This window comes from Callorhinus ursinus, unplaced genomic scaffold, assembly GCF_003265705.2.
Source record: "Callorhinus ursinus isolate GAN/ISIS: 27379988/994484 unplaced genomic scaffold, GSC_fseal_2.0 scaffold71, whole genome shotgun sequence".
In the NCBI taxonomy this organism is placed as follows: domain Eukaryota; kingdom Metazoa; phylum Chordata; class Mammalia; order Carnivora; family Otariidae; genus Callorhinus; species Callorhinus ursinus.
The window spans coordinates 442,324-469,165 of record NW_027397133.1 but is presented as its reverse complement, the minus strand read 5'-3'; the positions used below and the strand labels follow the sequence as shown (position 1 = coordinate 469,165).

Here is a 26,842-nt window from a genome sequence, read left to right as displayed (position 1 = left end):
AATCCCCCGTCCTCTTCGTATCCATGTTCCCGCGTGCGTTCGTGTCCCGCGTGTCCTCACGGTCCCCAGAAAGGCACGCGGAGCCGCGGCGGTGAAAGCCGTTCCTTTATTCTGCCCCAGGCTGCGGTCACAAGCACACGGGGAATCCACTGATGGCATCGGTGCTCTGCATGATCATGTCCGCCAGCAGAAAGCAGAAGCCTGGCGGGAGCGGAGCGGAGGGCGGGTGGGGGACGGTGGGTCCTGGGGCAGATGGCCGGGAGCGCCCCGGGGACTGGGGTTTGGGGCCCCAAGGGCGCCCCTGCCGGGTCTGCGGGAGTCGGGAGCGGAGTGTATTGAGGAGTCCCTGGGAGGGCGGCTGGGAGTCTGCGGGGAAGGGGATCCTCTGGGCAGTCTCCTCCACCCTCTTCCCGCTGCCCAGGTTACCCGCGAGAATAGAGAAGGGTAAAGCCAGCCACCCCGAAAAATAGGACCACGAGAAGAAGACGTCGTTTTTCCACGCGTTCTTCACGGTGTAGCCTGTCAAGGCGATCAGCAGCAGCAAGCCTGGGCCCCGCGCACCCAGTGAGCTTGACCGGAAGCCTGTACCCAGGCCCCACCCAGACCGCGCCCATCGCCCGGGTCACGCCCCCTTCTCCCAGGCCCACCCCCTCCCCTGGGTCTCCGGCCCCTCTCCCCACTCCCATCCCCGCGCCTGAAAGCGCGACCCCTGGGCCCCTGCCCCCTGCAACCCCCAGGCCCACCCTGTGACTGAGGGCCCGCTGCCGTCTCACCGTAAAGGAAGAAGATGCCGCTCGTAGTCTGGCCCCGCGAGTCGCCCTCGTGGCACAGAATCCGCAGCCCCATCACCAAACCCACGATGCCGGAGCCCGCCGCCAGCACCATGCACGCCCCGGTCACCGCCAGCATGGCTGGGGAGAGCGGCCGCCTCAGCCCCGCCCTGGCGCCGCCCCTGGCCACCACCCCGACCCGCCGGTACGGGGCCGGGAGCAGAGTTGAAGGTTTGGATGGGGACTTGGAAGTTACTTCATGAGGGGCAGTTAATGTCGCAACAGGGAAGTAGGTCCGGAAGTGGGGGTTCGTGGTAGTCTCTGTCGCGGGGGAGCAGGTGGACCCTGAGACTGGAGTGGAAGGGGCGAGGGTGGGGGATGTGCCCAGCTGCGGTCTGTGCTGGGGGCTGTCTGCCCAGTGGGGGACATCTGGGCGGGCCGGGCCTCACTCTGGCAGGGGATGTTGGAGCAGGTGCCGCCGTTACACTCCTGCCACAAGCCACTGTGGCCCCCGGGGTAGCGGATCCAGTAGTTGGTGGCAGTGGAGAGAATCGTGAGGATTTGGGCCAAGAAGCCCAGCAAGGTGCCCCCGCTCTGAAGGCTCCGCTTCACCCCCATGCCAGGGAGGCTGCTGCCGAGGGCCACACACTCAAGATTCGCCAACACCCCTCCCATCCCCAGACCCCTCTCCTGGGTCCTCTCCTGGTCCTCGAGACCCCCTCCCACATGTCCCTCCATGTCTGACTGCACCCGAGCACCGCTGTCTGGGGACCCCTCCTTCAGGCCCTCCCCAAACCCAACACCTTCATCACCTACTGCTCCTATTGGGGGCCTTGAGACCTCACCCCCAAGGAATCACTGCTTAGAGACCCTGTGTTTCACCAGTGGAATGTCCCTTTAGCCTGTCCAGTGCCCTCCCCACCCCCATACACACACCCACCTGAGTGACTCACACCCAGCTCCCAGGGCTTCTCAGACACAGAGTCCAGAGGGGTGGGGGAAGGGAGACTGGGTCTCTGTGAGGCAGGAGGAGTTCCAGAATCCCCTCTCCCATCAGCCATTTAAAGAGATAACCGCCCACCCACCCACATACACACACATACGCACACACCTAAGCAACTCCTCTAACACAGAGACAGCTCAGTCAGATGGCAGGTGTGTGGGGAGCTGAAAGGCCATGACATAGTAGATCATAACCTTGTGAAAACGCTTCCCTTGATCTCATAAGCTCTGCAGGTCCCCAGCTCTCCCAACTGTGCCCCCTTAGGTCCCCACACAAGCCCCTGCTCCTCCTCCTCCCTCCACTTTGTGCCCGTTTCCCTGGAACCTCCATCCTGCCCCTTCTCACCAGAGGAGCTTCCTCACTGGGTCCCTCTCCCAGACCCCCGACAGCCATATCCTGGCCGAGCTCAGCATCTTCCACCAAACCAGGGATGACTCCACCATCCCACCTGGTTGGTTGTGCCGCTCCCCTGGGCACTATCCTTGCTCCCTCTTGCCCGTCACTCCACAAAGCCCTTGAATCCCTGAGTCTGGTTCCTTCTGCCCTCTCCCCCCAAATCTTTCTGGCTCCTTCCCTCTTTCCCACCTCACGCCCTGGTCCCAGTTGCACCCCTTGCGTTGCCAAGCTCCTCTCTCCCTTTGGGCCTCCCTGCATGCCCCAGAGGGGTCTTTCTGGCACCTGGAACTGGCGTTGTCCCTCCCCAGCTCCCAACCTCCTCCTAGCTCCCCACTGCCCTCAGGAGAGAGTCCCTGTGACCGTTGGGCCGTTGCTCCCACCTGCTTCTCCATCCTCATGCCCCACCACCCCTGCATTCTGCATTCCACCACAAAGCACTGTCCTCCATCCCCTGAAAACCTCCAGGCTTTCCACACCTCCACCTTTGGGTCCCTCTGCCTGGATGGCCTTTCCTTGGCCTTCGAGAAGCCCCTAAGCACCCTCCCCCCCCCCCCCCCCCTGTCACAGTCCGTCTTTGTCCCCACCATCCCAGGCTCTGCCTGGACTTGCAGCCCCCAGTGGGCAGGGCCCGGGTCAGACTCCCATCAGCATCCCCAGGGAGACCAAGCAGAAAGGATGAGCTCAGGAAAAGCCCACTGAAGGAGCACATGAATTCATGAAGGGAGCGAAGAGGACCAGAGTGAAGACAAGGGTGACGAAATCAGGGAGGGGCGTGAGAGGGAAAGAGCACTGAAGTGGGAAAGACCACGGAGAAAAGAGAAAGGGCAGGGTTTCAAGGTAGAAACACAGGGGAAGACAAGGGCGGGAGGAGGGAGCCAACGTGGGGCCCTGCCTGAGTCCCCTCCTGCCCCGGCTCCATGCGCAGGAGCCCCCTGACGGCAGGTGGGGGCTCTGACTCCTTTCTAGGCGCTTAGTGTCGCCCACCAGGGAGCCGGCTTGCCCTCAGCTAATGTCGTGGCTGAATTAATCTCAGAAAAACCAGATCCCAGCAAATTCTTGTTGAATGGATGAAGAAACAAATGGAGGGGTGGCGGCAGGGCTGGGGGTAAGGGCTAGAGGGAGGGCCGTGGGGGCCTGCGGCTCCTGGTGAGAGCTTCCGCGGTAGTGCTTCATCCTGCCTGTCTCGCCTCCGGCTCACAAGGTGTCATAGCCAGGCCGGGGGCGACCACAGTGAGCAGCCAGACTCAGGCTACCTGGGGGTGGCAGAAAGAGGTTAGCATTAGCCCCCACCCTGCTGTCTCAGAGCCCCCAGCTGCCCTCTCCGGGTCCGGGAGAAGCAGTAACCTGTACAGAGCCAGAGAACAGCTGAAACCCAGCCCAAGTAGAAGGACCAGGAGAAGAAGGTCTGGATCTGGGAGTGCTGAGGCTGGTTCCACCGCTCGCTGGTGTAGACCACCATGGCCACCACTGCAGAAATGGCTGGGGATGAAGACAAGAGAGAGGGCTCAGCCCCTCTGAGGGAACTCACAGGTCCCCAGAGCCCAAGGGCAGCCCAGAGTCTACCTGCAGCGAAAGCCATGATGGAAGAGGCGAGGAACGGGTGGCCTCGAATGGACAGTGAGGGGATGCAGGACATGATCAGGAAGATCACCGACAACAGTCCCCACAGGGTGGCCAGAATGCTGAGGCTCTGCGTCACGCGGATGTAGCCTGCTCGGAGGTAAGACTTCAGTGCCTGCCCCTCCGGCAGCCCACCGCCCCCAACAGGAGAGAGACCACTATCCCTTACCTGGTACTTCGGTGCCAAACTTTGGCCAGAGCCCCGAGTGTAATGAAAAGCTGGGCCCCGCAGCCACGAACCAGAAATCCGTGCTCAGAGCAATCAGGATGGACACCAGGCCCAGGGAGCCAGTGAGTAGGGCCAAGGACCGGCAGAGCTCCATGGAGGTGAGGACTGGGTGTCTGCGTCCTGGGGATGAAGAGACTGGTGATCTGGACCCTTGGGTCCTCTGAGCTCAAGAAAGAGAAGCCTTTAAGACTCTAAAACCAGGCCGGTTTGGTTTCGCGCAGTTCCGGGCAGATGCATCTTGCCCTCCACCCTCCCTTCCTGGTTGCCCCGACAACGTCCTCCCCCCAGAGAGGTCCGGTTCCCCTCACAGTGTGTGGTGGGGAGGGTGTCACACCATCAGTGGTTTGGGTGGTGGTTCAGAACTTGCCTCTGTTTTAGGTTCTATACCTCCCACCCTCGGAACCCTCAACATCAGAGGAGACTTCCTGGAAGAGGTGTGAGAGAGGCTTGGGGGCCTCACGGTGGGAGGTGACAGATGAGACCAGGGTGTGAGTTAAACGGGGGGATGTGGCCAAAGGGGACAGTTGGGGATTGTGTCATGCTTCCCTCTGGGTTCCGCAACCTACCATTCTGGAAGAGGGAGGCCCCAATTCTAGCGTCTCCGTGGAAGGAGGAGGCTGGAGGCCAGGATGCTTGCGGCTGAAGGAAAAGTGGGCTGGATGCCTGGACTCGAGTCCTGAGGAGGAGGCAGGCAGGCAGGGGCTCAGACTCCGGGATCCCTGCATGGAGCTTATCCCCAAGGCAAGCAAACGGTGGATCACAATTCTGGAAGTTTGTGGAGAGCAAGACACGCCCACATCCTCCTCTGATAAAAGTTCACAGACAGCTCTGCCTTGAGCAGGGCCTCCCGTGTGTTGGGCTTCATTGCCAAGATCAGGGTGCCTGAGGGGCAGGGGCAGCCCGCAGGACCGTCCCATCCTCCCAGCACTGGCCTCCTCTTCCCATACAGGGATCGGGATGAGCAGGTGTCAGGTGAAGGTGTGAAAGTGCCACAGCCCGGGTGGAAGGCGCAGGCACACATGACCTCTGTGCATCGGGGAGTGGCCTGGAAGAAGGCCTCTGTCACGAAGATGACCTGAGCCAGCAGTCCCACCACAGCCGGTGAAGGGGAGACCCAGAGTGACTCAAGAGGCCGGGGCCTCTTCCGTTATTGGAGACTTAGTTTGCCGGCCCCCATCTCTCACCCAGACCCTCACCACCGAGGTAACTGGCCACTCCTGAGAACATGCTCACGAGGACAGTCTCCCGGGGGCAGATTCAGGTCATAAGCAGCAGGGGCACCAACACAAAAATGGTGGTGCGTGTAGGTCTAGTGAAGAGCAGCAGACGGGCTTCAGGAATCTGGGCTATGGGTGTGTGGTCAAGGGAGTGCCAGAGCTCAGAGCCCGTCTGCCATCGCTACCCCATCCTTATCTCCAGAGAGAGCACGAGCAGGGAAGGAGAGGGAGAGAGAATCCCAAGCAGGCTTCATGTTCAGCCCAGAGCCCGATGCAGGTCTCCATCCCACCACCCTGAGATCATGACCTGAGCCAAAATCAAGAGTCCGACCCTTAACCGACTGAGCCACCCAGGTGCCCCTGGAAATCTTTGATTCCACCAGCACTTCTTGTAGGTCAGGCACTATGCCACACCCTGAGGGAATATTGGTGTGCAAAGCACATGAGTCCCTCACCCCCGCCGAACCTACACTATGCACACTATAGTAAAGACCCAAATGCTGCTTATAACCAGTTATTACGGAAGGCACCCTCAATTCTATTGAGGCCTACTCTGTTAATAAAGTTTAACGCAGTCTATCATGATGATAAAAATGTACTAAATCTTTTAGTCTAATTGTTGTCTAGTAGAATGTAGCTTCATGTATCCACTCTGGTGTAAAAAAAAAAATAAAGAACGTTAGATGGAAACTATCAGCTAAGAATAGTGAGCTGAGGGGCGCCTGGCTGGCTCAGTCGGTGGAGTATGCAACTCTTGATCTCAGGATCGTGAGTTCGAACCCCACGATGGGTGTAGGGATTACTTAAAAATAAAATCTTTAAAAGCAAAACAAACAAGTGGGAGAGAAAGTGCGTTGTGATTTCAGATAAGGTAGTCAGCGGCATCTCGGTGAAAAAGGTAACTTTGGGGCAAAAACCTGACAGACATTTAGAAAGTAGCCGTCCGGCGGGGCGGGGGGAGAGGGGGCCCACACCTGTGCCAGTATGGTGGCCGGCAAGGCTCAGAGCAGGGTAAGTGAGAAGCCAAGCATTAACCTTGACAAAGGACTAGAGTGGCCTGTCCCCTGAGAAGTAACTTCTTCTTTTTTTTTAAAGATTTTATTTATTTATTTTGAGAGAGTGAGAATGAGAGAGAGAGAGAGAGAGAGAGCACATGAGAGGGGGGAGGGTCAGAGGGAGAAGCAGACTCCCCGCCGAGCAGGGAGCCCGATGCGGGACTCGATCCCGGGACTCCAGGATCATGACCTGAGCCGAAGGCAGTCGCTTAACCAACTGAGCCACCCAGGCTCCCCCAGAAGTAACTTCTAAATCCTTGGCATGTCCTGCCCGATAAGTGTCTTTGAACACCTGGGGTCCTTGAGCCACGCTAGATGGTGTGTCCTGTCTGTGTGGTTTATGGCGGGGGCCCTGGGCCACGCCGTGTCAGGATGACCCCTGGTGGGGCCAAAGACTGAGTAACTGAGGTCAGCCATGTGATTTATCCATGCCTACAAAACTGCCTCGGACCCTGGACAGTGAAACCGCGGGACGCCAAGGCTGGACTGAACTTCCCCAGCGGACAGTCCTCTGTGCATATCGTCACACATTGTTGGTGGACGCGGTGAGCGCTGTCCGTGTGACTCCACTGGGAGAGGACAACTGGAAGCTCGCACCTGGTCTGGACGCTGCCTACGAGCCTCTTCCCTTGGCTGATTTTCATCTGTATCCTTTGGCTATGATCATCTGTAACCCTGAGCATAACAGCTTTCCAGTGGTTCCTTCTAGCGAATCGTTGAAACCGAAGGCGGTCTTGGGGGCCCCTGAGCTGCAGTGAGGGAGGGAGGATTGAGTCAAAGGACACCTTGTATGACCTTGATAGACTAGCTTTTCATTGGAGCTGGGAGCCACTGGGGGGTTTAGAGCTGAGGGGTGGCGTGATTTGAATCATCCCTTAACGAAAATCCCTCTGTGTAGAGAATGGGCTGCCGGGGGAGCAGAAGGAGAGAAGGGGCACTAGAGCCGGTTAGAAGGCTGAGGCCATAAGCCCGGTGAAACAAGATCAGGGTGGTAACTGGATGAGCAAGGAATCAAATTCTGGACGCATTTTTAAAAAATGTTTTATTGTTACGTTAATCACCATACATCAGATCATCAGTTTTTGATGTAGTGTTCCATGACTCATTGTTTGTGTATAACACCCAGTGCTCCATGCAGAGCGTGCCCTCTTTAATACCCATCACCAGGCTAACCCATCCCCCCACCCCGCTCCCCTCTAGAACCCTCAGTTCGTTTCTGACAGTCCATAGTCTGTCATGGTGCGTCTCCCCCTCCGATTTCCCCCTCTTCATTCTTCCTGGACACCTCTTTAAGGTGGGAGCCAACGGCACTCGCTGATGAATCAGATGTGGGACGCAACAAAGCAGCTGAGGATGATCCCACCACTCTTGGCTGGAGCAGCTGAATGACAACGGGGCGAGATGGAGAGATACGGGAGGAGTTGGTGTGGGACGTGGGAGAGACTAAGACACGGGAGATTTGAGATGCCTCTTCTTTTCAAGTGGATATCGGAGATGAGTCTGGAGTTACCACATCATTATTATTGCTAGAATAAACGCCTATAAATATGATTCCTGGAGGGAGCCTCAGTAAATATGTCTCCTTAAATAGACCTCAATAAATTACGATTAGAGAAGGCCTCAATTGCCATTGTTAGTAGAGGAAGCCTCTATAAATATGGTACTATTGTTATTTGTGGAGTCCCCAATAAATATTTCTAGGGAGTAAGCCTCTATTAATATGAGAGTTTTAGCGTAGGTTGTAATTATTATTCTTATTATTAGAATGGGCCTTGCTAAATGGTCTTATTATTTTATGATAGATATCAGTAAATCTCATGGCAATTGGGCACAGCTTATTGAATGAAGTAATGAATGAGTGAATGAGAAGGTGAAGGTCATGACTTCGCACGGTGTGTGAAGAGTCAGGAGGGGGTGCAGATCAGCGATCTGGTGCTTCCAGTTGGAGGGGCCCATCCAGGGAGGCGAGGGGCAGTTAGGAATGCTGAGTGGAGACGATGTGAGTGGACGGCGAGGTGGTTTTTTCCACAGGTCTTTTCGTTTATCGTAGTATCCCACTGATATTATGATTCATAAGAAATATATATTTGGTCTTTGTGCTGTTCCTGGCACAAAGCTGCTAAAAGCCTTGGAATTTCGTAGGTGATGAGGGCCTTGAAGTTGTATTTGCTACATTAGTGAGGCAACTGGGGGCCCGGGGTAAGCACTTGAGAGTAAGGGCAGGTTGCCAGGGGAACCAACAACGTGTGGAATTTTCAGTCCCAGCCCCCAACCTGGGGAGGGAGGGGCTGAAGACTGAGTAATCACCAGTGGCCAATGATGCACTCAAGGATGCCTGTGTGTAATGAAGCCACCATGAAAACCCACAAAGACTGGGTTCAGAGAGCTTCCAGGTTGGTGAACACGTGCGTAATGGAGAGAGTGGCCCCCTGGAGAGGGCACAGAAGCCCCTTGTCCTCTTCCCACACCTTGCCCTGTGCATCCCTTCCATCTGGCTATTCCTGAGTTATATCCTTTTATAGTAAACTGGTGATCTAGTAAGTGGAATCTTTCTCTGAGTTCTGTGAGCTGCTCTAGCAAATTAATCAAACCCAAAGAGTGAGTCATGGAAACTTCCAATCTACTGCTGGTTGACCAGAAGCCCAGGTGAGAAGCTGCACTTGTGATGGTATCTGAGGTGGGGGTGGGGGGCGGTCTTTAGGACTGAGTCCTCCACTTGTGGGATCTAACACTACCTCTGCATAGATAGTGTCAGAACTGAGTTGCTTGGTGATGTGGGCTTAGGAAACACACACACACACACACACACACACACACACACACACACACCCAGAATTGGACCTACACATCTATTTCCTAGAGGTCATAGTTAACCCCTGGGTGGGGACTGTGTGATTCATGTCTGTCCCCATCCCTACAGAGACCGAGCAGGTTGGCCTGCAGGAATCCAACCACCCCCACCCCATCCACCACTCACACCTGTTTCTCATCACCCCAAACCCTCAAGGACCACACCTTAGGAGTTTCATATCAGTTTTATTAGGCTCTCAAAAAGTCGCTCTAACTGGAGATCCCATTTCTCTAACACCCCCTCTTCGTGGGCTGGGCCTTGGGTCATCTCAACTGCCTCCCACCAGGCCCCCTTCTCCCTCCTTCCCCCTTGGGACGCAGGAGTCAGAGGCCCCCACCCAGAGTCCAGGACTGAGCCCCCTCCTGCCCAAAGGAACCAGGACTGCAGGCCTCTAGACCCTCCCCCTCCTTTTCAGTGGCCCCATTTTAACTTCCAGATGAAGTTGGGGGTACATTGGGCTCAGCGGGGAGCAGACGGGCGCCGACATTCATGCATCCGGTAGGCACACATGTAGAAAATCCCTGCATGAGAAGAGATCCCATTTGGCCCCCCAAGTCCTCCTAACCTGGGCTCCCAACCCAAGACCCCAAAACAGCACTCCCTCTCTCCCTGGGTGTCTGTCTTCTGGCTCAGTGCTGGGGGGGACCCTGTGGGATACCCCATCATCTCGCCCTCTGGAGTGCTGCCCACTCTGCCACGGACGCTGAACTTCCCACCCCCAAGCCCTCGTACCTGCAAAGAAGGTCATGAGCAAGGCCACCCAGCCCAGGATGTAAGACCAGGAAAAGCGCCAGTCCCCAAAGCGGCGACCGAGGAAGCTGAGGGTGACTCCAGTGTAAATGGCCAAGGCCAACAGGACAAAAAAGGCTGGTGAGAGAAGATGGGGGGAGGAGGGTGGGAAAAGGGGTGGGGGTGGGGTTTTCCAGACCCGGGTGGGAGTGAGATTGAGGAAGGTGGAGGGCCGGGTAGGAGTGGGAAGGGAAAAGGGTGGGATGCCTCAGGAGTAGGGTTGGGGTGGGGATGGGACGGGGCTGTGCTGTGTAATAAAGAATTTGAACGGGCTGGTTTGGGGCTCTGGGTCCTGGGAGGGAGACGCTAAATCCTTGGAATTTCCTGAGTAATAGGAGTGTCTTTGTTATTGTTGAGCCTCTTGGATTTACGTTGATGAGCTGAGATGACAGTGGGTAGGACCTGGTCACCAGAAGGACCAGCCACGGACCAGAACAGCCCAGAACAGCCGGGAGGGGCTTTAAGCCACTTGGTATCCGACCACCCTCTGGGAAGGAAGCTAGAGATTAAGTTCAGTCACAGGGTCAGTGACTCAGTCAAGGAAACTCCAGCAGGAACTCCAGATGCCGAAGTGCGCCCGAGCTTCCTGGCTGGTGAACAGCTCAGTGGGACACTCTGGGGGGAGGGTGCAGAAGCTCGGCCTTCAAGACCCTCTCTGGCTTCACCCTGTGCATCTCTTGCTAGAGCTGGTGCTGAGGTGTGCCCTTTATAATAAATCTGTAATTGTAAATGGAGTGCTCTCTTGAGTTCTGTGACTTCTAGCAAATTTTTGAAACTGACTGGGTCCTGGGGACCCCTGTAGCCAGTGGGTCAAAAGGGCAGATGACCTGGGGACCCCTCTTGCAACTGAAATGGGGCAGCTTTGTTAGGAATCGTGCCCTTAAGCCTGGGGGGGGGGGGGTGGTTAGTGCCGGCCCCGAACCGCGGGACAGCGGCTGATGTAAGAAGATGCTGGCGTTAGGCATTAGAACCAGTCTTGGAGCTGGGCTTGGGGTTGGGGTGAGATTAGGATGGCCATGGAGCTGAGAATTGAGGAGGAACCCCTCCCCGCCAGGACAGTGGTGCTGGGGATGGAAATGGGTAGGGACGCTGGGGGTGGGGGTGGGGAGACGGGGAAGGTGGGTCCACTCACTGGAGGCGAAAAACATGATGCCCGCGGAGAAGGGCCGGGAGAGGCGGGTGAAGGTGGGCTGCTGAGCGAAGGCCAGGATGCCCATGATGATGCCCGATGTCGCGCACAGGGAAGACAGGATCATGAAGGCCCGGGTGGCATTCCAATAAGCTGTGGTAGCACCGAACGGTCACTCCCATGCCAGCCCCTGCCCTCAGTGGCGAACGCTGCTATCCCTGAGGGCCGGGATGCCTTGCCTCTCCCCACGTGCCTGACCCACCTCCTCCTTCATCTCTGCAAACAAATGCTCTCTTCCCCTAGCAAGCTCCTATTCATCCTCCACAGCCCAGCTCCCAAATCCCCTCTGCGAAGTACCCTTTCACCCCTCGGGTATCATCCTCATCCCCTGCTCTGGGCTGTGGCTCTTTGGATTGTTTCCCCTTCCAGCCTGATCGCTCGCTGAGGCCAGGATTCTGCCTGGAGAACACCCCCAGCACAAGTTTGGTTTGCAACTGGCCTGGAGAAATGTTTCGTGGATGGATGAATGAATGAATGACGATTGAGTGTTGATTCCCCGCTATTCTCCTGCTAATCACTTCCTACCCTCTCTCCCACCACTCTCTTTCACTTCCTTGATAACCACTTGCCCATACCTGAAAATGACCTATTTATTTATTTTTAACTTATTTATGTCTGTCTTTCCCCGCTGGTTGCTCAGTTATGTGAGGACAAAGGTCTTGCTTTCTCATTCACTGCTCCATCTCCAGCACCAGGCGCCTGGCGCATAGCGGGTGCTCAGGGCACATGCTGAGTGAATGAACGTGGAGCACTGAGAATCATTCATCTCTTGTGCTTGGCGCTGGGCTGCCCCTTTAGGACATGCCCTGGGAATAACAGTTATGATCCCCTCATCTTGCTGTATGTACTATTTTTAATCCCCATTTTTCAGGCGTGAAGAAACTAAGGCTCAGAGAGGTACAGCGATTTATCCAGTGCCCCATAATTGGCACTAAGACTGGCGTTGACAACCAAGCACCAAAGCCCTTGTTCTTAACTGCTTGGCTATTCTGTCTCTCAGAGGACCCATGACACCTGTGTACCTGGGACAGAGCCTGGATCCCGCCACTGAAAAATGAAAAGTCTGGATCTTTGCAAAATGTACTCTTTTGTCTTGTGTGAACCTCGGTAAGAAAAATTGCTGGCTGTTTCTCCATGGATGTTGTTATGGGTTGAACGGTGTCTCTCCCCCAGCCCCCAAATTCACATGTGGAAGTTAAGATGAAGTCCTACTTGGAGCAGAGCGGATTCCTAATCCAAAACGACTTAGTATCCTCACAAAATGGGGAAATTTGGAGAAAGACAGACATTTAGGAGGGTGGGGGGTACCATGTAAAGATGGAGACAGAGATCAGGATGATACATCCACATGCCAAGGAGTGCCAAAGATTGCCAGACAACCACCACCAGAAGCTGGGAGAGATGCAGGCAACAGATTATCCCTCATAGCCTCAGAAGGAACCAACTCTGCAGACACCTTGGTTATTAGACTTCCAGCCTCCAGAGCTGTGAGACGGTACATTTCTGTTGTTTGAGTCACTCAGTCTGTGGTCCTTTGTCATGGCAGCCCCAGGAAACTCTGGATGCCTCTGGGTATTTAAAAGTCTGCAGGGTGGCGCCTGGGTGGCTCAGTCGTTAGGCGTCTGCCTTTGGCTCAGGTCCTGATCCCAGGGTCCTAGGATCGAGCCCCACATCGGGCTCCCTGCTCAGCGGGAAGCCTGCTCCTCCCTCTCTCTCCCACTCCCCCTGCTTGTGTTCCCTCTCTTGCTGTGTCTCTCTCTGTCAAATAAAATCTTAAAAAAAAAAATAAAAATAAAAGTCTGCAGGGCTCATGGGGCATGTTATCGCCTGCGTCCTTCCCATGGTTGTGCTGAGGTGGGAGTGGAAAATGCAAAGGCCTCTGAGGCTTGCCTGTAGCTGCAAAAAAGAGCAGCATATCTGTCCCCCAGCAGGCTGGGGTGGGGGCTGCGGTGTCCCATCCCCGGTTACCCATTACTGCTTCTCAGCTCCATCTTCAGAGAAAACGCTCTCTGTTCAAATCACGGCGTGCCACCTGTCTCCTGAGGGACCCTGACTGGGAGGCCACCTTTGAAGGATGCAAAACTGGATTTTTCAAAGACAGCTACAAGTCCCGATTTTTATACCTAAAATCTCCAAATTTTTAAATTCTGGCAGAGACGTAAGAAACTTTAAAAACACTATACACACACGTCTGCGGCTGTGTTTGGCCCCTGCAAGTTCACGTCCCCTGCTTGGAGGCTGGTGAGCCAGTTACAGTTGATGTGCACGGTGAGCCAGCTGCTTGAACAGATACCCAGCAATCAATCAGGGTGAGGTACGTCCCTGAGGATTTCGGTTTTGAGGTCAAATGAACTTGCAGACCTCCATCACGCCTCCCTCTCCCCCCATCCCCAACAGAGAGAAGACAGAGGGGATGTCCTTGGGGCGTCCCCAGGCTGAAGAGGGAGAAATGGTAGAAGCATGACGAATGAGGCCTCCGGAAATGAAAGGCATGCATGAAGTCAGGAGGCTGACCGAGCTCGGGAGCTGGCGGCTGGGGCAAGTCTTTCCACTGCTTCCTGCCTCGGTTTACCCCTCCTGCACCGGGGCGTTCTGTTGCCTCTCCCCAGGCAGGTTCAGTGAGATGGGGTGGCTGAAATCTGGCCCAATACAGGGCTCAGGAGGGTTGGCTCCTCCTCCCAAAACCCCCTGGAGAGAATGTTTGGATTTTTGAGGGCAAGTCTCATGTTTTATTCCTAGACACAGTGGTACCACCCTCAGTGTTGCTGGGAGACCAAAGGGCATTAATCCATGTCAAGCACTTAGAAGAGCATGTAGGACTCAATAACGTTCAATAAATGCCAGTCATTATTATTACTACTACTACTACCACTACACTATTTAGTACATAAAAAATTGGTAATGTTATATATTATTAATTTATGAATATATAATACACATTATATATTATTAATTTATTACTGTATAAAGCATATTGCATATTATTGATTTATTAATATATAGTGCACATTATAATATATTATGTGATATAATATACAATATATGTATCTCTCCATATATACATATATATGTAGGTACGTATGTATATGTATACACATATGGAGAGAGATACATAGAGATATATAGTATATTATATAATATATATCATCTTATATATAATATATGTTATCATAATGTAGCTTGCAAGAACCTTATGCTGGAAGAGCTATTTTTCTCCATTTTTACAACATATGTTATAATATGCACATATATACATATACATATATAGACATGTACATATAGACAGATATATTACAAAGCCTGGCGCACAGTAGGTATTAAAAACTACCATCCAGTATTTAGCAAATTTAGGGTCCGCATTGCTTCTGTATCCCACGGTACCCAGCCTAGCCCTTGATACGTCGTCGATATTGAGGAAATGCTATTCTGACAACGCCAGCCCCCCCGCAACTGCTCTACCTGACTCCGTGCCAGGAGTAATTGTACTAGGAAAAAAAAATCCTGACGTCCCAGTTCTGCCCCTTCTGTGCTGAGCGATCTTTGGCTGGTCCCTTTCCCTCTCTGGGCCACAGAGTTCTCCACAAGCCGAAAGGTGGCGAGGCTGTGCCCCGTGGGGGGCTCTCACCCCAGGCCCGGCGCAGACCCCGCCCCGGAGCCTTACCGATGCTCTCTGTCTGCAGGTAGCACTTGTTGCCCAGGCAGTATCGCCACAGGCCCTGGTGGGCGAAGGACCCCGACAGCCGGTACTGCATCCAGTGGTCTGTCGCTGTGGCCACCACCAGAAGGATGGTCCCCACCCAGGCACAGAAGAGGCCGCCACCCATGAAGCTGTACATGGTGATCTGTGGAGACGGGGAGAGATGGGGTCAGGAGCTGGGCTCCCAGTTGAGGAAGGAGGAGCCGGGGACCTAGACTTCCAGATCCCAGGTGAGGAGGGGGCTAGGGGCTGGGACACCGGGTCCCTGGAAGAGGAAGGAGCTGGGCGCCTGGGCCCCTGGGTCCTGGGGTGGGGGGAGTTGGAGGCCTGGACTCCGGGTCCTAAGTGAGGAGGGGGCTAGGGGCTGGGACCCCACCAGGCCCCCAGGAGAAGAAGGAGCTGAAGGACAGACCCTTAGGTCGTGGGGGAGGAGGGGGCCTATAGGTCCAATGCCTGGTCCCTACCTGAGTGGCAGAGCCCGTCACAAGCCCTCTGTCTGCCTCGGCCCTTCTGTGCGGACTGAGCTGAGCCAGGTCGCTGGCCTCTCTGCTCCCTGGGTCCCCCAAATCCCTTAAGCCTCCCCACACAATGGCCCGTGGCCCAGCAGCTTCCAGCAGGCAAAAGTGCAATGGTGGCAGAGGCCCCAGATGGAATTCGCTGAAACAGGGATCCAAGTGCTCCCTCCCCGCAACCCCTGGCCCCACTGGCCTCTCTCTGTGACCCTCCCAACGACCCTACCACCCTTTCACAGGCCTTGCTCACAGCACCCGCTGGGTTAGCCTGAGCTGTGTAAGCACACACACACACAGAGACACAAGACATGGGGCCGGTCGTCCATTTATTGTTCAACCAGGGCTCCCCACACCCAAGGGCAGGAAATGGGGCCGAGGGGGTGGCAGGTGTCTGGGTATGTTGGGCCAATGGGGTTCTTTGCAGATGGGCCACGGGGCATGTCATGGTTGGGGCTGGGACCAGGAGGAGGATGGGATGGGGTTGGCTGGGGTCGAAGATGGGCTGGGTTTGGGGTCAAGTTTAGGAGGCAGTTAAGGATGAGCATTGGGTTGGCCCGAGGTAGGCAGAGGAGGAGGATGCAGAGCTGGGACTGAGGGTGGAGATGGGGAAGGAAATGGGAATGAGTGGGGTTGGGGATATGATACTGAGAGTGGGCACAAGACTGGGGCTCCAGAGGCAGGGGGGACGGGGTTGGGGCTGTCACTGTAGTTGGGGGTGGTGTTGGGAACGGGGAGACGCATGGCTTTGGGCACAGATACGAGGCTCGGGGCTTTTGCTGGCGTGGGATCCTAAATCAGCTCCGGTTTTCATGGGGTGACTCGCAGGACCCACTCCAGAGGCTGTGGTTTTGGGAGAAGAAACGTGGGAGCAAGATGTCTCTTGGGGTATCTCTGCCATAGCTGAGGTCACCCTGGGCTCCAGGAAAACCCTCCTGGCGACCCTGGGGGGTCCCTCTCGGGGGTCTGGGGAGCTGGGCCTCCAGGGTCCTAGTACTCTGTCTCCCAGTCTTCTGCTGCAGCAGGCGGCACGTCCTGGGGCGCCTCCTGCCCTCGGGCTTCCTTCCTCCCATCCTGGTCAGGCAGCGTTGGTGGTGATGCTGGCATCACCGGCGGAGTCTTGGGGCCAGCCCCAGACCCCCCCAGACAGCCCCTCTTGGCCCTTCCAGGTCTCCACTGCTGCTGGCCCTGGCCCCTGCCTGGCCTGCGCTGGACGCCCCAGCCCCCGCGTCCCCTGGATGGCCTTGTGGCCATGCCTGGCTGGGTGCAGCATGCCTGGGGGGTGCAGGGGCAGGAGGGCAAGGACTGTTGAAGGGTGTAGGCCCCCATCAGGGCACTGTGCAGGAGGTAGGAGAGGGCATCCAGACGGATGGGGACGGTGACAGAGGCCAAGCTCTCAGGGAGCCCCAGGTGGGGGGCTGGGTCTGGGGTGCCCAGGGGGAAAGGTGGCAAGGCTGGGAAAGGTGCAGGGGTCCACGGCTTGGTCCCTGGTGATGGCAGGGACAGGTTGTTCCTGGAATGACAAGAGGACAGGTCAGCGGGTCTCACCATCTCTCTGTCCTCCCTACTGCGGTCCAGCCCTTTTCCTGGGAGTCCATTCAGCTCTGCATCCACCTCTGACTTCCTTACCCACTTCTCTCAATCTCTCTCTCTCTCTCTCTCAGTCTCTTAATCTTTCTCTCATTTATTCTTCCCATCTCTCAGCCAGAACTTCAGCATCAGCCGGAACGAAATTCCAGCTCCAGGCTGCCTCGCTCAAGGTGTGTTTCCGGGCCAATCACTTCCCTGTGCTGAACCTTAATTTTTCAAACCAAAAGATGGCTCTTGGTGGTACCAAAGGTGCATAGGAAAGGCCTGGGTTTGACAATTATTATTATTATTTCTCCAGCTCTATGGCTGTTCTTGGTATCTTTGATTCTCCTGGCTCCTTCTTGAAATTTCTCCCTGTTCCAGGAATATCTGTTTCTAGCTGTGTCCCTGTTCCTAAAGTATCTCGCTCAGCTCTGTCAATAAGATCGCTGAGATTCTGTTTCTAACTGATGATACTTGAGACTTTTTTTTTTTTTTCGTTTTTTCTGATACTCTCTTTGAGTCGGTCCACTCTGTCTCTGTTTTTCTCTGTCCCCTTCCCTCTCTGGTCTCTGTCCTCCCCATGGGGAGGGTCTTGCGTCTCTTACCCCTCGGGCCCAGTCCCTTCCTCTTGCTGTTCCATCTTTACAGGGGTGTCTCAAGTCGCTTCTGGCACCTTCGACTCGGTTTCTCCAGGGCCCAGGGCGGCGCGGAGGGGTCTGAAAGAAAGTAGACGGGACTTTGTCCAGAGTGGGGCGTGGCTCTTGGGGTGTGCGGGGCCGCGGCAAAGTACGCTGGGCCCGTGGGATCTAATTCCTCGACCCCACGTATCTCAGGCTGCAGCGCCCATCTCCTCGAGACCCAGAGTCTGGTCCCAGAGCTCCTTCCATGCTCAGACTCAGCAATCCAGACCCCAGGCCCCCTCCTCCCTTGGACCCAGGAGTCAGGACCTCAGCCCCCTGCTCTATCTCCAGCTGTATTTCTGGCCATTTCCTCAGTGGGCCTGATGATGTTCTTTAGGACCAAAGGGATATTTAGATATGGCAATCAGGGCATCTGGATGCTCCTCAGGGCAGAGGGGAAAGTAGGTGGGCTGGAGTCAAGGCAGATGCTTAACCCACTGAGCCACCCAGGCACCCCTCTGTTGGAATACCTTTGTATTTGCAGAAAAGTTACAAAGATACTACAGAGTTCTCCTACAGTCCTCACCCAGCTTCCCCTAATGTTATCTTCTTACATTGTTGTGGAACCTCTGTTGCAGCTAAGAAACTAACATGACTATTGGCCAGACTCCAGACTTTATTTGGAATTTACCAGTTTTCACACTAAAGTCCTTCATTTTCTGTTCCAGAATCTGATGCAGGATGCCATTGATCACCACATCTCCTTTGTCTCCTCTGTTCGGCAGCAGCTTCTCAGTCTTTCCTGGCTTTTCCCAACCTTAACAATTTTGAGGAATACTACCCAGTTATTTTATAAAATAGAGGTCCATTTTAATTAATAATTCTAATTTATTTTTTTGAGAATTCTAATGTACTTAATCCTCACTTCACATATTATCAAACTGTGCCTCAGACTCTAAGTAAGTAGCTCAAGGTCACAGAGCTAGGAAGTGGCACAAGTGAAATTTGAACCTCAAATCTGTGCTCTTTATGGAGACACAAGTAGGAGCCAGATTATGTAGGACCTGGTAGGCTGCACTGAAGACTTTGGGGTTTTTTTGTTTTTTGGGGGTTTTTTTTGTGGTTGTTTTAACTTTTGAACATTGAGATGACTTGGAGCATTTGTAAACTGAGGTGTGACATAATTTGATTTATGTTTTAAGAAAAGCACTGTGTCAGCGGTTTGGAGAACAGGCTCTGGTGGAAAGCAAGAGTGGTCACAGCAAGTCCAGGGAGGATGCTGCTATCACTCCAGGCCAGGGGTGGTGGTGACTCCCAAGGTGGGTGGGGGTAGTGGGGATGGGAAGATGTGAAAGGATTTAGGATGTATTTTGGAAGAAGAACCATCAGAATTTGCTGTAGGGCTTCTGGGGGGTGATTCATGAGGAATCAAGGATAATGCAGAGTCTGGGATTCCTGGGTGGCTCAGTTGGTTAAGAATCTGCCTTTGGCTCAGGTCATGATCCCAGAGTCCTGGGACTGAGTCCCATGTGGGGCTCCTTGTTCAGCGGGGAGCCTGCTTCTCCTCTGCCTGCAGCTCCCCCTGCTCTTGCTCTCTGACAAATAAATCAATAAAATCTTAAAAAAAAAAAAAAAGATAACGCAAAGTTTTCGGCCAGAGCAGTGTTTTTTAATATGAATTTTTTTTTTAACGTAAGTTCACAACATCCCACTTTAAGGATGGAAAAGCCCAGATAGGGCCTTTTACCTTTTGAGTTCTCTGGAATCCAGGCCCTGTGCTGGATGTTGCTGGTGATTCAGACCTGTCACCTGCCCTCGAAGGAGTCTGTCTTGAGGGGTGGGGGCCAGACACAGAGATGAGCGATAACATTCCAGGGTGATCAGAGCTTGCGAACAGGAACAGGACAAGAGCTCCAAGCGGGGAAAATGCTGCCGAGGGCAAAGGGGTGAGTTTGGGAGCCAGGAGAACATTGTTGCCTGGAGGCGGGGCGGTTCTTTGGGGGTTTTTTGTTGTTGTTGTTGTTGTTTTTAGGAGAGGTAGCCTTTGGGCTAGGTCTAGAATGAGTGGGTATTTGATGTAGAAGAAATAGTGTGAGCAAAGGCCAGGTGGCTGGAATCGAAAGACTTTTTTTTTTTTTTAAAGATTTTATTTATTTGTCAGACACACAGAGAGAGAGCACAAGCAGGCAGAAAGGCAGGCAGAAGGAGAGAGAGAAACAGACTCTGAGCAGAGAGCCGCTGAGCAGACAGCCCGATGAAGGACTCAGTCCCAGGACCCCGGGATCATGATCTGAGCTGAAGGCAGATGCTTAACCAACAAGCCACCCAGGCATCCCTGGAATCGAAAGATTTTTATCACAAAGCGGAGGACTTCCTTTCCTGGCGAGTGTGATTAAGATTCGGGTCTCATCCATCCGTTACGTCGTATCCCAAAGAGGCAGGACAATTTTTTTTTTTTTAAGGCAGGACTATTTTGTCGGAAATGAGGGTTCGAATCCTAGCTCCGCTACTTACAAGCGAGTGACCTAAAGCAAGCCGCTTAAGCTTTTCGAATTCCCGCTTCTTCGCGATTTGGCGCTTCCTGCTCCATTCCGGCATAACGGAATTGCTTCCCGTTTTGTTCTGTCACTGTTTTCTCCTGTTTCTATGATCAAGGTCCGACGTCAACTTACGAAGGACCTGGCTCTTTAAGGCCCTCCTCCCACACTAGAGAGCGCAGGCGGGCTCTTGGGTCTCTAAGGGAATGTCCTTTATCCCTCTTCCAAAATGGACAGGCAAGTTCTGAATGTGACCAATCAACCCCTGAGTCGGGGGCAGCGAAACTTCCGATTCGCTGGGGAACTCTGGCGGCCGTGCGTTTGAGCTCCGCCCACCCCGCATTACGTCAGCAGCGTGGGACAGTCATCCTTGGCTCTGATTGGCGAGTGAGTTCGCGTTGCTTTCGAGTCCCCCTCCCGCCGACCGATCCGCGAACAAGCACCCTCGCTCTTTGATTGGCTACATTTCTGAGCGCGCACTCGCTCTCGCTCTCTGATTGGTTGTCGTCTCCCCGGATGGTCTCCGGACTTTCTTGCTACTGCGCCTAACCTGCGCGGATGCCGTTGTTAGGTTGTGTGGCAACTGCCGCGTCCGGCGAGACCCTTCCCAGGCCTGGGGATGCCGAGCGAAACTTGGAGGGGGGAATCCCGCGCAGGGGTCTCCTTCGCCCACCAGGGAGCCCCACTGCCTCATCCCCACCTTAGGATCCCCCTTCTTTTCACTGTTCCCCCCACGGGCCTCGGACAAAGTCCCAAGACTGGACCTTCAGGGCCTCCAGCGCCCCGGGCTCACGGATTCCCTTAAGTCCCCGCTTCCATCCCCCTCCAGGGGACCCTGGGATGCCTTTGGGGGCCCTGCTCTCCCCTGAGCCTTACCCACTCTTTCAACCCCTCCAACTTGGGGGCCCTCCCAAGTGCAGGGTAGGTGGCAGGGCCTCCCGGTCTTGGGGGCTCCTCTCACTGCGGCCCCTACCCTTACATCGTCCCTCTCCCCTGCGTCGCCCGCTCCCACTTCCCTTCCTTGCCTCCCTTGGAGAATCGCCCCACTCCTGCGGGCTCTGACCTCACTGCTTTCTTCCCAGCGCCTTAGACTTTGACCCAAGAGTTATACCTTCTTCCTAACAGAATCCTGCCGCCTGAGGAGTGGTTCCCCGCCCACAAGGTCGGGATTCCCACACCTGGTGCTTATGCTTCTCCTCCCCCAACTTCTAGGCCCTTCAGGAAGGGGATGGGACCTCCCCACCCTCAGGAGTCCGGTCTCCTCTCCTTCTAGCCCCTTTCTTCCCAGCCCACCATCCCCTTGCGAAGTCTTTCAGCCCTGCAAGTTTTAGGGGGACGGCCATACTGAAGGCTCCCACTCCTTCAAGAGACCCAGGCATCCTTCATATTCAGGGGGAGAGGGTCTCCAGGGACATCTCTGCCTTCAGACCCGTATTTCTTCCCCTTTTTTTCCCTATTCCTTAAGGCCCCCCTCACTGCCATTCTCCCCTCCCCCAACCCCATCTTTTCAGGTGTTTTACTGACACTTCTGAAATTCAGGTGGTCACCTGTAGGACACCCTCACACTTTCAAATCCCCCCCCCACCTGAGGGTCTTCTCTGCCAGCATCTCTGCTGGGTTCCCTCCCTTAGACATTCCACTGTCTCCCTAGGACCTCCCTCCTCACTGCTATCTCCTTTACACCCAGGATGCCCCAGGGTATCTTTCACGGTAAAGAGGGTCATCCCTGCCCTGGGAACCTCCCTCTTTCTTAGGGGCTCACCTCTCCTAGCCCCCTCCCTGCCCTGTCAAGAGGACTGTAAAATTCAGGGTCTCTCCCTTTGGAATTGCCCCTTCCCCTTTGACATTTGTTTGGGACAATCCTTTCCATTGTCATCTTTTTTCAGGGTTACGGGCATTCAGGTTGTCACCTGTGGAGCTTTCCCCACATTTAGAGAACTCCCACACAGCACCCTCCAACTCAGTGACTCAGAGCAGAAGCTTCTCGGTTCGGAGAGTGATCCTCAGGGCCTCCCTCAGCCACAGCGGTTTCCCCTCACCTGGGCTTCCTCCTACACACTCCCAGAAGACCCAGCATCTTCCCCCCATTCTTCCGACCGTCTCCCACAGTCACTGTCCTAAGATCCCCCTTTCCTCGGTTTCCCTATCATCTTGCTCACTCTCAGGCACACCTGGGTCTTCTTCAGTATCCAGGCCATCAATCTCAGGACCTCCTGTGCCTTTCCCCTTTCCCCTCACCTGGGCCTGCCTGTTCTTGCCTTCACACCTCCCCCAGAATTAACCTTGGGGCGCTCCCAAGGATCTTCTCCCCACACCGATCACACACAGAATTCCCTCTCTTGTCCGCTTAGCCTTGGGATTCTCAACCTTTGCACCCCTTTCCCAGCCTGGTCCAGACCCTAATTCACACCTTGGATTCCCAGTACCCTTGTCTCATACATGGGGAGGGCTTTCCTGCCCTGCGTTCAGGAGGAAGTAGAGGATCCAGATTGCTAGGCTCCCAATCAAACATGCTTAGCCCTTAGTCAGAAGTCACTGTTCAGGCCTGTGTCCCACATGGGGCCTTCGATGGGCACCTTTGCCCCCACTCCAGGGTGGCCAGACTGCTTGGCAAGAGGTTATTGGAGTGGAGGGGTCAGATTTGTGGGCTAGATCTGAAAGGAGTCCCCCTAATGTCATGTGGCTATGAACGATTTTCAGGCCACTTGAAAGTCAAGATTTGCTAGAAACATCTGCTAAAGTGGCAGTGGGAGTCTAGAGGCCCAAGGGTCCCAAGAGGGAGATCACTTAGACATGTTCCCTTGTATTATCTCATTTAAACTTTGTGATCATAATCTTTTAAAAAGTGCTCAATATGTTTTATTTTTAAATTCTTTTAATATAGGAAAATGAACTATTTTTGGTGTACAGTTCCAAATTTTGGACAAATGCATTTTGACAAATGTATAGCCATGTAACCACCACCACCATCAAGACACAAAATACTTCTATCATCCCCCTCAAATTCTCTTGCACTGCCCCTTTGTCATAATAACCTTAAAAAAAAAAAAAACAGCATCTTCCTGGAGGACAGTTTGGCCTCATCTAACAAAATTAAATGGCACAGCCCCTTAGACCCCTGCCAGGGGGTTACCTATGCAGGAATTAGTTACCCTCCACTTTTAAAAAAGATTTATTTATTTATTTATTTGAGGTGGATGAGGGGCAGAGGGAGTGGGAGAGAGAATCTCAAGCAGACTCCGCACTGAGAACAGCACCTGACTGAGGGTGACCCTGAGATCATGACCTGAGCCAAAATCAAGGGTCAATTGCTTAACCAACTGAGCCACCCAGGTGTCCCTAGATACCCCCTCCTCCCCCCTTACTGATCAATAAATAATGGCTCAGAGAAGTTACTCCTGTCATATTGGCAAACATGCAACAAACCAGCTAAGACTGAAACTCGTTTTGATTCCAGAGCTTTTTCTTCTTCTGCATGCTGCATTCCGGACTGATGATGATGATGATGTCATAGTGGGAGAAAATAACACATTTTTTGAAAACTTGGAGGTACTGGACTCTATTCCAAGTGCTTTTATCTAACTCACTCTCACAGCAACCCTAACAGGTCATTTTACAGATGAGGACAAAAAGGCACAGAGAGGTTAATGACTTGCCTAAGGTCAGAGGTGAATGTATGGCCTTTCTGAGCTGCTCTGGCTACCCTCTTTCTTAGGTTTTATGTTCTCTCGGAACCTTAAGGAAAATGAAGGGATTTTTGAGGTGACAAATTAGGTGGAAATCCACCAGTGGAGAATGAGGTCTACTGATAGCTTTTGGGAAAGAATGTTGAAAGCAGGCTCAGAGGGAACAGGGCAGGATACCTGTGATGTAGGGTAAAAAATGGTAGTCCAAAGCTGGTGTGTGTGTTGTACAATAAAGATTTTGTCAGCCCTTTGTTCCTGGCTCCTAGGAGGGAACCTCTAAACCCTTCTGAGCCACAGAAATGTCTTTGATATTTACAGTGGGCCCTGAGACCACACCTAAGTTTATGGTAACGGGGCGACTCACGGTGGGCCCCTAGGTGGTTTCAAGATGGGGGCTGTCCATGCCAGAAAGACCAGCCATGTCCTTAGGGCTTTGGAGCTTTGAGCCTTGTGACCCCCTGAGAGGGAAAAGGGACTGGGGACTAGGGACCGAGTTCAACCACAGCACGTGGCCGATGATTCAACCCATCATGGCTACATAAAAAAAACCCACAAAAACTCTGAACACCAAGGCTCAGGTGAGCTTCCTGGCTGGTGACACACATTGACGTGCTGAGAAGGCAATGCATCTTGAGGACACAGAAGCTTCACAATTGGGACCCTCCCTGACCTTCCCCTATGCATCTCATTTGGCTGGTACTAATCTGTGTCCTTTTTCTTTTTTAAGATTTTATTTATTTATTTGAGAGAGAGAGAGAGAGAAAGAGAACGAGTGGGGGCGGAGGGGCAGAGGGAGAGGGAGAAGCAGACTCCCCACTGAGCAGGGAGCCCAATGCAGGACTCGACCCCAGGACTATGGGATCATGATCTGAGCTGAAGGCAGACACTTAACTGACTGAGCCACCCAGGCTCATCTGTAACCTTGATCATACCCTTTTATAATGAAAAAACGTAAGAAAGAGTTTCCCTGAGTTCTGTGAGCTATTCTAGAAAATTACCAAACCCAACGAGAGGGTGGTGAGAACCCCCATTTATGGCTAGTCCGTCAGAAGGGCAGGTGGCATCTGAAGCAAGGGAGAGGGGCAACCCCGTGGGACTGAGCCGTCACCCTTGGGATCTGATGTCACCTCCAGGTAGATAATGTCAGAATGGAGTTAAATTGTCGGACACCCACCTGGTGTCAAAAAATGGCTCAATGTGTAGAAAACCCACACCCCTGGGGGCAGAAGTGAAATGTAGTAGATACGTGAGGGTAAAGGAGAAATGCACAGGGTGGGAGAGCAGGGCCACCACTCTCATGTCAAGAAGCAAAGGAGTCCAGAAAACCTCTCTGGAGCCACCCAAGTCCTCACACTTTTGCCTCATGAGAGAGCCAGTCTTTGGACACCTGCCACACAGGACACAGCCAAGGTTAGCTAGAGAAGCAGCTTCAGCCAACAAGAGGCCACTGTCGTGGCCAGTCGGGTCAAGAGTTAATTGTCCCCATGCCTGTCCCTCCTCCAGGCCCCCAAACTTTGGAAAACCAGGGCTTTAAGTGGGAATGGAGAAAAGGTGTGTCTGGGACAACTGGTCACCAAGGAGGCAAGTCCCAGCTTGAACTTCCACTGGACGGAGAGGGAATTTGAGGGGAAAGTGTAGGACCAGGCTGAGTTTTAATAATCAGAACTAACCGGAAAGTTAGGGTATCTGAGACACCATTCGGGACTGAGAAAAAAATGTTTTGACAGAGAACGATTGAGTCAGTGATCAGAAACATAGAACAGTTTTATATTTATACTTCCTGGGGTTGATAGTCCCCAGTTAATTAGATAGAGTATCTGGCAATGTGGAAATTCCACGCTGAGGTCTGCCTCCAAGCCTGTTGTCACTCTTGTGATTTTTTTTTTTTTTTTGTAATTTTCATTTACACAACTTTGCCTTTCCCTGGAGTCCCAGATAACCACCCCCTTCTCTCCAACTCCGGTCATTATTGCAGAAGCTAAAGAAGACTTTAGCTCACATATTTCAAAGTTATTGACCCCTGGTCAAACCTGTTGCCCTAGCAGCACACTCTTTGAAATTTCCCAGGTCACACAAACTTTGAAGGATGGCTCTCAAGGCAGAATTTGGGGGTTCAGGGAGGGAAACGGAAGCCTCGCCAGCATTCTCCCCACTCCAACTTTGTTAAAAGGAATTCATGATGTGCAGTGCTCATCCATTCTAGGACCTGAGTTTGAGTTTCAGTTCTGCCATTTCCCCACGTGGCCTTAGGCATGCCCCGTCTATTAAAATGAGGTGGTTGCACTGGGCGATCCCATTCTGAGTTGCCAGTTTTTTTTTTTTTCTCTGTGTATACTGTCTCCTAATGGTCCACTGCAGTCCTTGCAGCTAATTCACTGGTGTATGTTACGCAGTCCCCAGTGGGGCTGGAGTGCTGAAGAGGCAAAGCATGTCTGAGTGGGTCTCCCTACCATATATATCATCAACCACCCAGTAACGACCTCATCTGGGCTCCTAGGGTGACTATGGAAGAAGAACAGAGAGAGCACAGGAGACAGTGAGTACTTGCTCTGTATCTTATACTCCAAAGCTGTTTGCATTCCCCCTGCAGACTGGAGCGCCATGGCTAAAGCAATTAGGCAGGCTTTTACGAGCTGAGAAGATTTAAAATATTATAGTTGCCATTAAACAAATGTGATATTTGGATCTTGATAAATTCTCTATTCTTCTGAATCAAAGAAGAATACCACCCTCCAAACACACACACTTACATAATCACACTCAGTGATACTCAGATAATCAGAGTAATGTCTGGGGGATGGTTTACAGTTTGCAAAAGACCTTCATCTACGGTCTCTATTCAATCATTACAACACGCCCTTGAGTAAGGCTATCACCGTCATTTTAATACATGAATTTAATACAAGAAATCACTTGTCTTCACTAATTCTGGTAGTAAGTGGTAGAATCAGGATACAGGTGCAAGTCCTTTTTCTTTCCCGTGTACCGCACCCGCACACCTCTTTATAAGACACCCTCTGTCCCACCATCCACCAGAAGGCCACTATAGGGTCCTGACCAGGAGCCTGGGCTCTGGAGTCAGATTGCTTGGGATTGAACCTT

The 26,842-nt window shown here is 53.4% G+C and overlaps 4 protein-coding genes across 10 annotated transcripts; all 4 read right to left on the bottom strand.

Annotated features, from left to right (window-relative positions):
- Positions 1 to 90: 90 nt before the first annotated feature.
- On the bottom strand, positions 91 to 3,080 carry CLDND2 (claudin domain containing 2). Of its 5 annotated transcripts, none has more exons than XM_073886469.1 (4): positions 1,220 to 3,080; positions 774 to 911; positions 427 to 546; positions 91 to 201 (listed from the first exon to the last, which is right to left on the bottom strand). In XM_073886469.1, the coding sequence occupies exons 1-4, from the start codon at positions 1,506 to 1,508 to the stop codon at positions 128 to 130; spliced, it is 621 nt and encodes a 206-aa protein (XP_073742570.1). In that variant the 5' UTR covers positions 1,509 to 3,080; the 3' UTR covers positions 91 to 127. The 5 variants fall into 5 exon arrangements, with proteins under 5 accessions (XP_073742570.1, XP_073742568.1, XP_073742567.1 ...); XM_073886467.1 differs by having other exon boundaries at positions 91 to 546; positions 1,220 to 1,401; positions 1,711 to 3,080; XM_073886466.1 differs by having other exon boundaries at positions 91 to 546; positions 1,220 to 1,398; positions 1,711 to 3,080.
- A 132-nt stretch (positions 3,081 to 3,212) lies between these two features.
- On the bottom strand, positions 3,213 to 4,256 carry NKG7 (natural killer cell granule protein 7). Of its 2 annotated transcripts, XM_025849826.2 has the most exons (4): positions 3,959 to 4,256; positions 3,733 to 3,879; positions 3,514 to 3,648; positions 3,213 to 3,422 (listed from the first exon to the last, which is right to left on the bottom strand). In XM_025849826.2, the coding sequence occupies exons 1-4, from the start codon at positions 4,110 to 4,112 to the stop codon at positions 3,364 to 3,366; spliced, it is 495 nt and encodes a 164-aa protein (XP_025705611.1). In that variant the 5' UTR covers positions 4,113 to 4,256; the 3' UTR covers positions 3,213 to 3,363. The 2 variants fall into 2 exon arrangements, with proteins under 2 accessions (XP_025705611.1, XP_073742582.1); XM_073886481.1 differs by having other exon boundaries at positions 3,514 to 3,879.
- Positions 4,257 to 9,538: 5,282 nt separating this feature from the next.
- LIM2 (lens intrinsic membrane protein 2) lies at positions 9,539 to 15,010 on the bottom strand. Its single transcript, XM_025849822.2, has 4 exons — positions 14,671 to 15,010; positions 11,063 to 11,225; positions 9,874 to 10,008; positions 9,539 to 9,662 (listed from the first exon to the last, which is right to left on the bottom strand). The coding sequence occupies exons 1-4, from the start codon at positions 14,953 to 14,955 to the stop codon at positions 9,601 to 9,603; spliced, it is 645 nt and encodes a 214-aa protein (XP_025705607.1). The 5' UTR covers positions 14,956 to 15,010; the 3' UTR covers positions 9,539 to 9,600.
- Positions 15,011 to 15,645: 635 nt separating this feature from the next.
- CUNH19orf84 (chromosome unknown C19orf84 homolog) lies at positions 15,646 to 20,208 on the bottom strand. Of its 2 annotated transcripts, none has more exons than XM_025849825.2 (3): positions 20,032 to 20,208; positions 17,503 to 17,613; positions 15,646 to 16,838 (listed from the first exon to the last, which is right to left on the bottom strand). In XM_025849825.2, the coding sequence occupies exons 2-3, from the start codon at positions 17,535 to 17,537 to the stop codon at positions 16,316 to 16,318; spliced, it is 558 nt and encodes a 185-aa protein (XP_025705610.1). In that variant the 5' UTR covers positions 17,538 to 17,613; positions 20,032 to 20,208; the 3' UTR covers positions 15,646 to 16,315. The 2 variants fall into 2 exon arrangements, with proteins under 2 accessions (XP_025705610.1, XP_073742584.1); XM_073886483.1 differs by lacking the exon at positions 20,032 to 20,208 and adding an exon at positions 18,048 to 18,117.
- Positions 20,209 to 26,842: the final 6,634 nt, after the last annotated feature.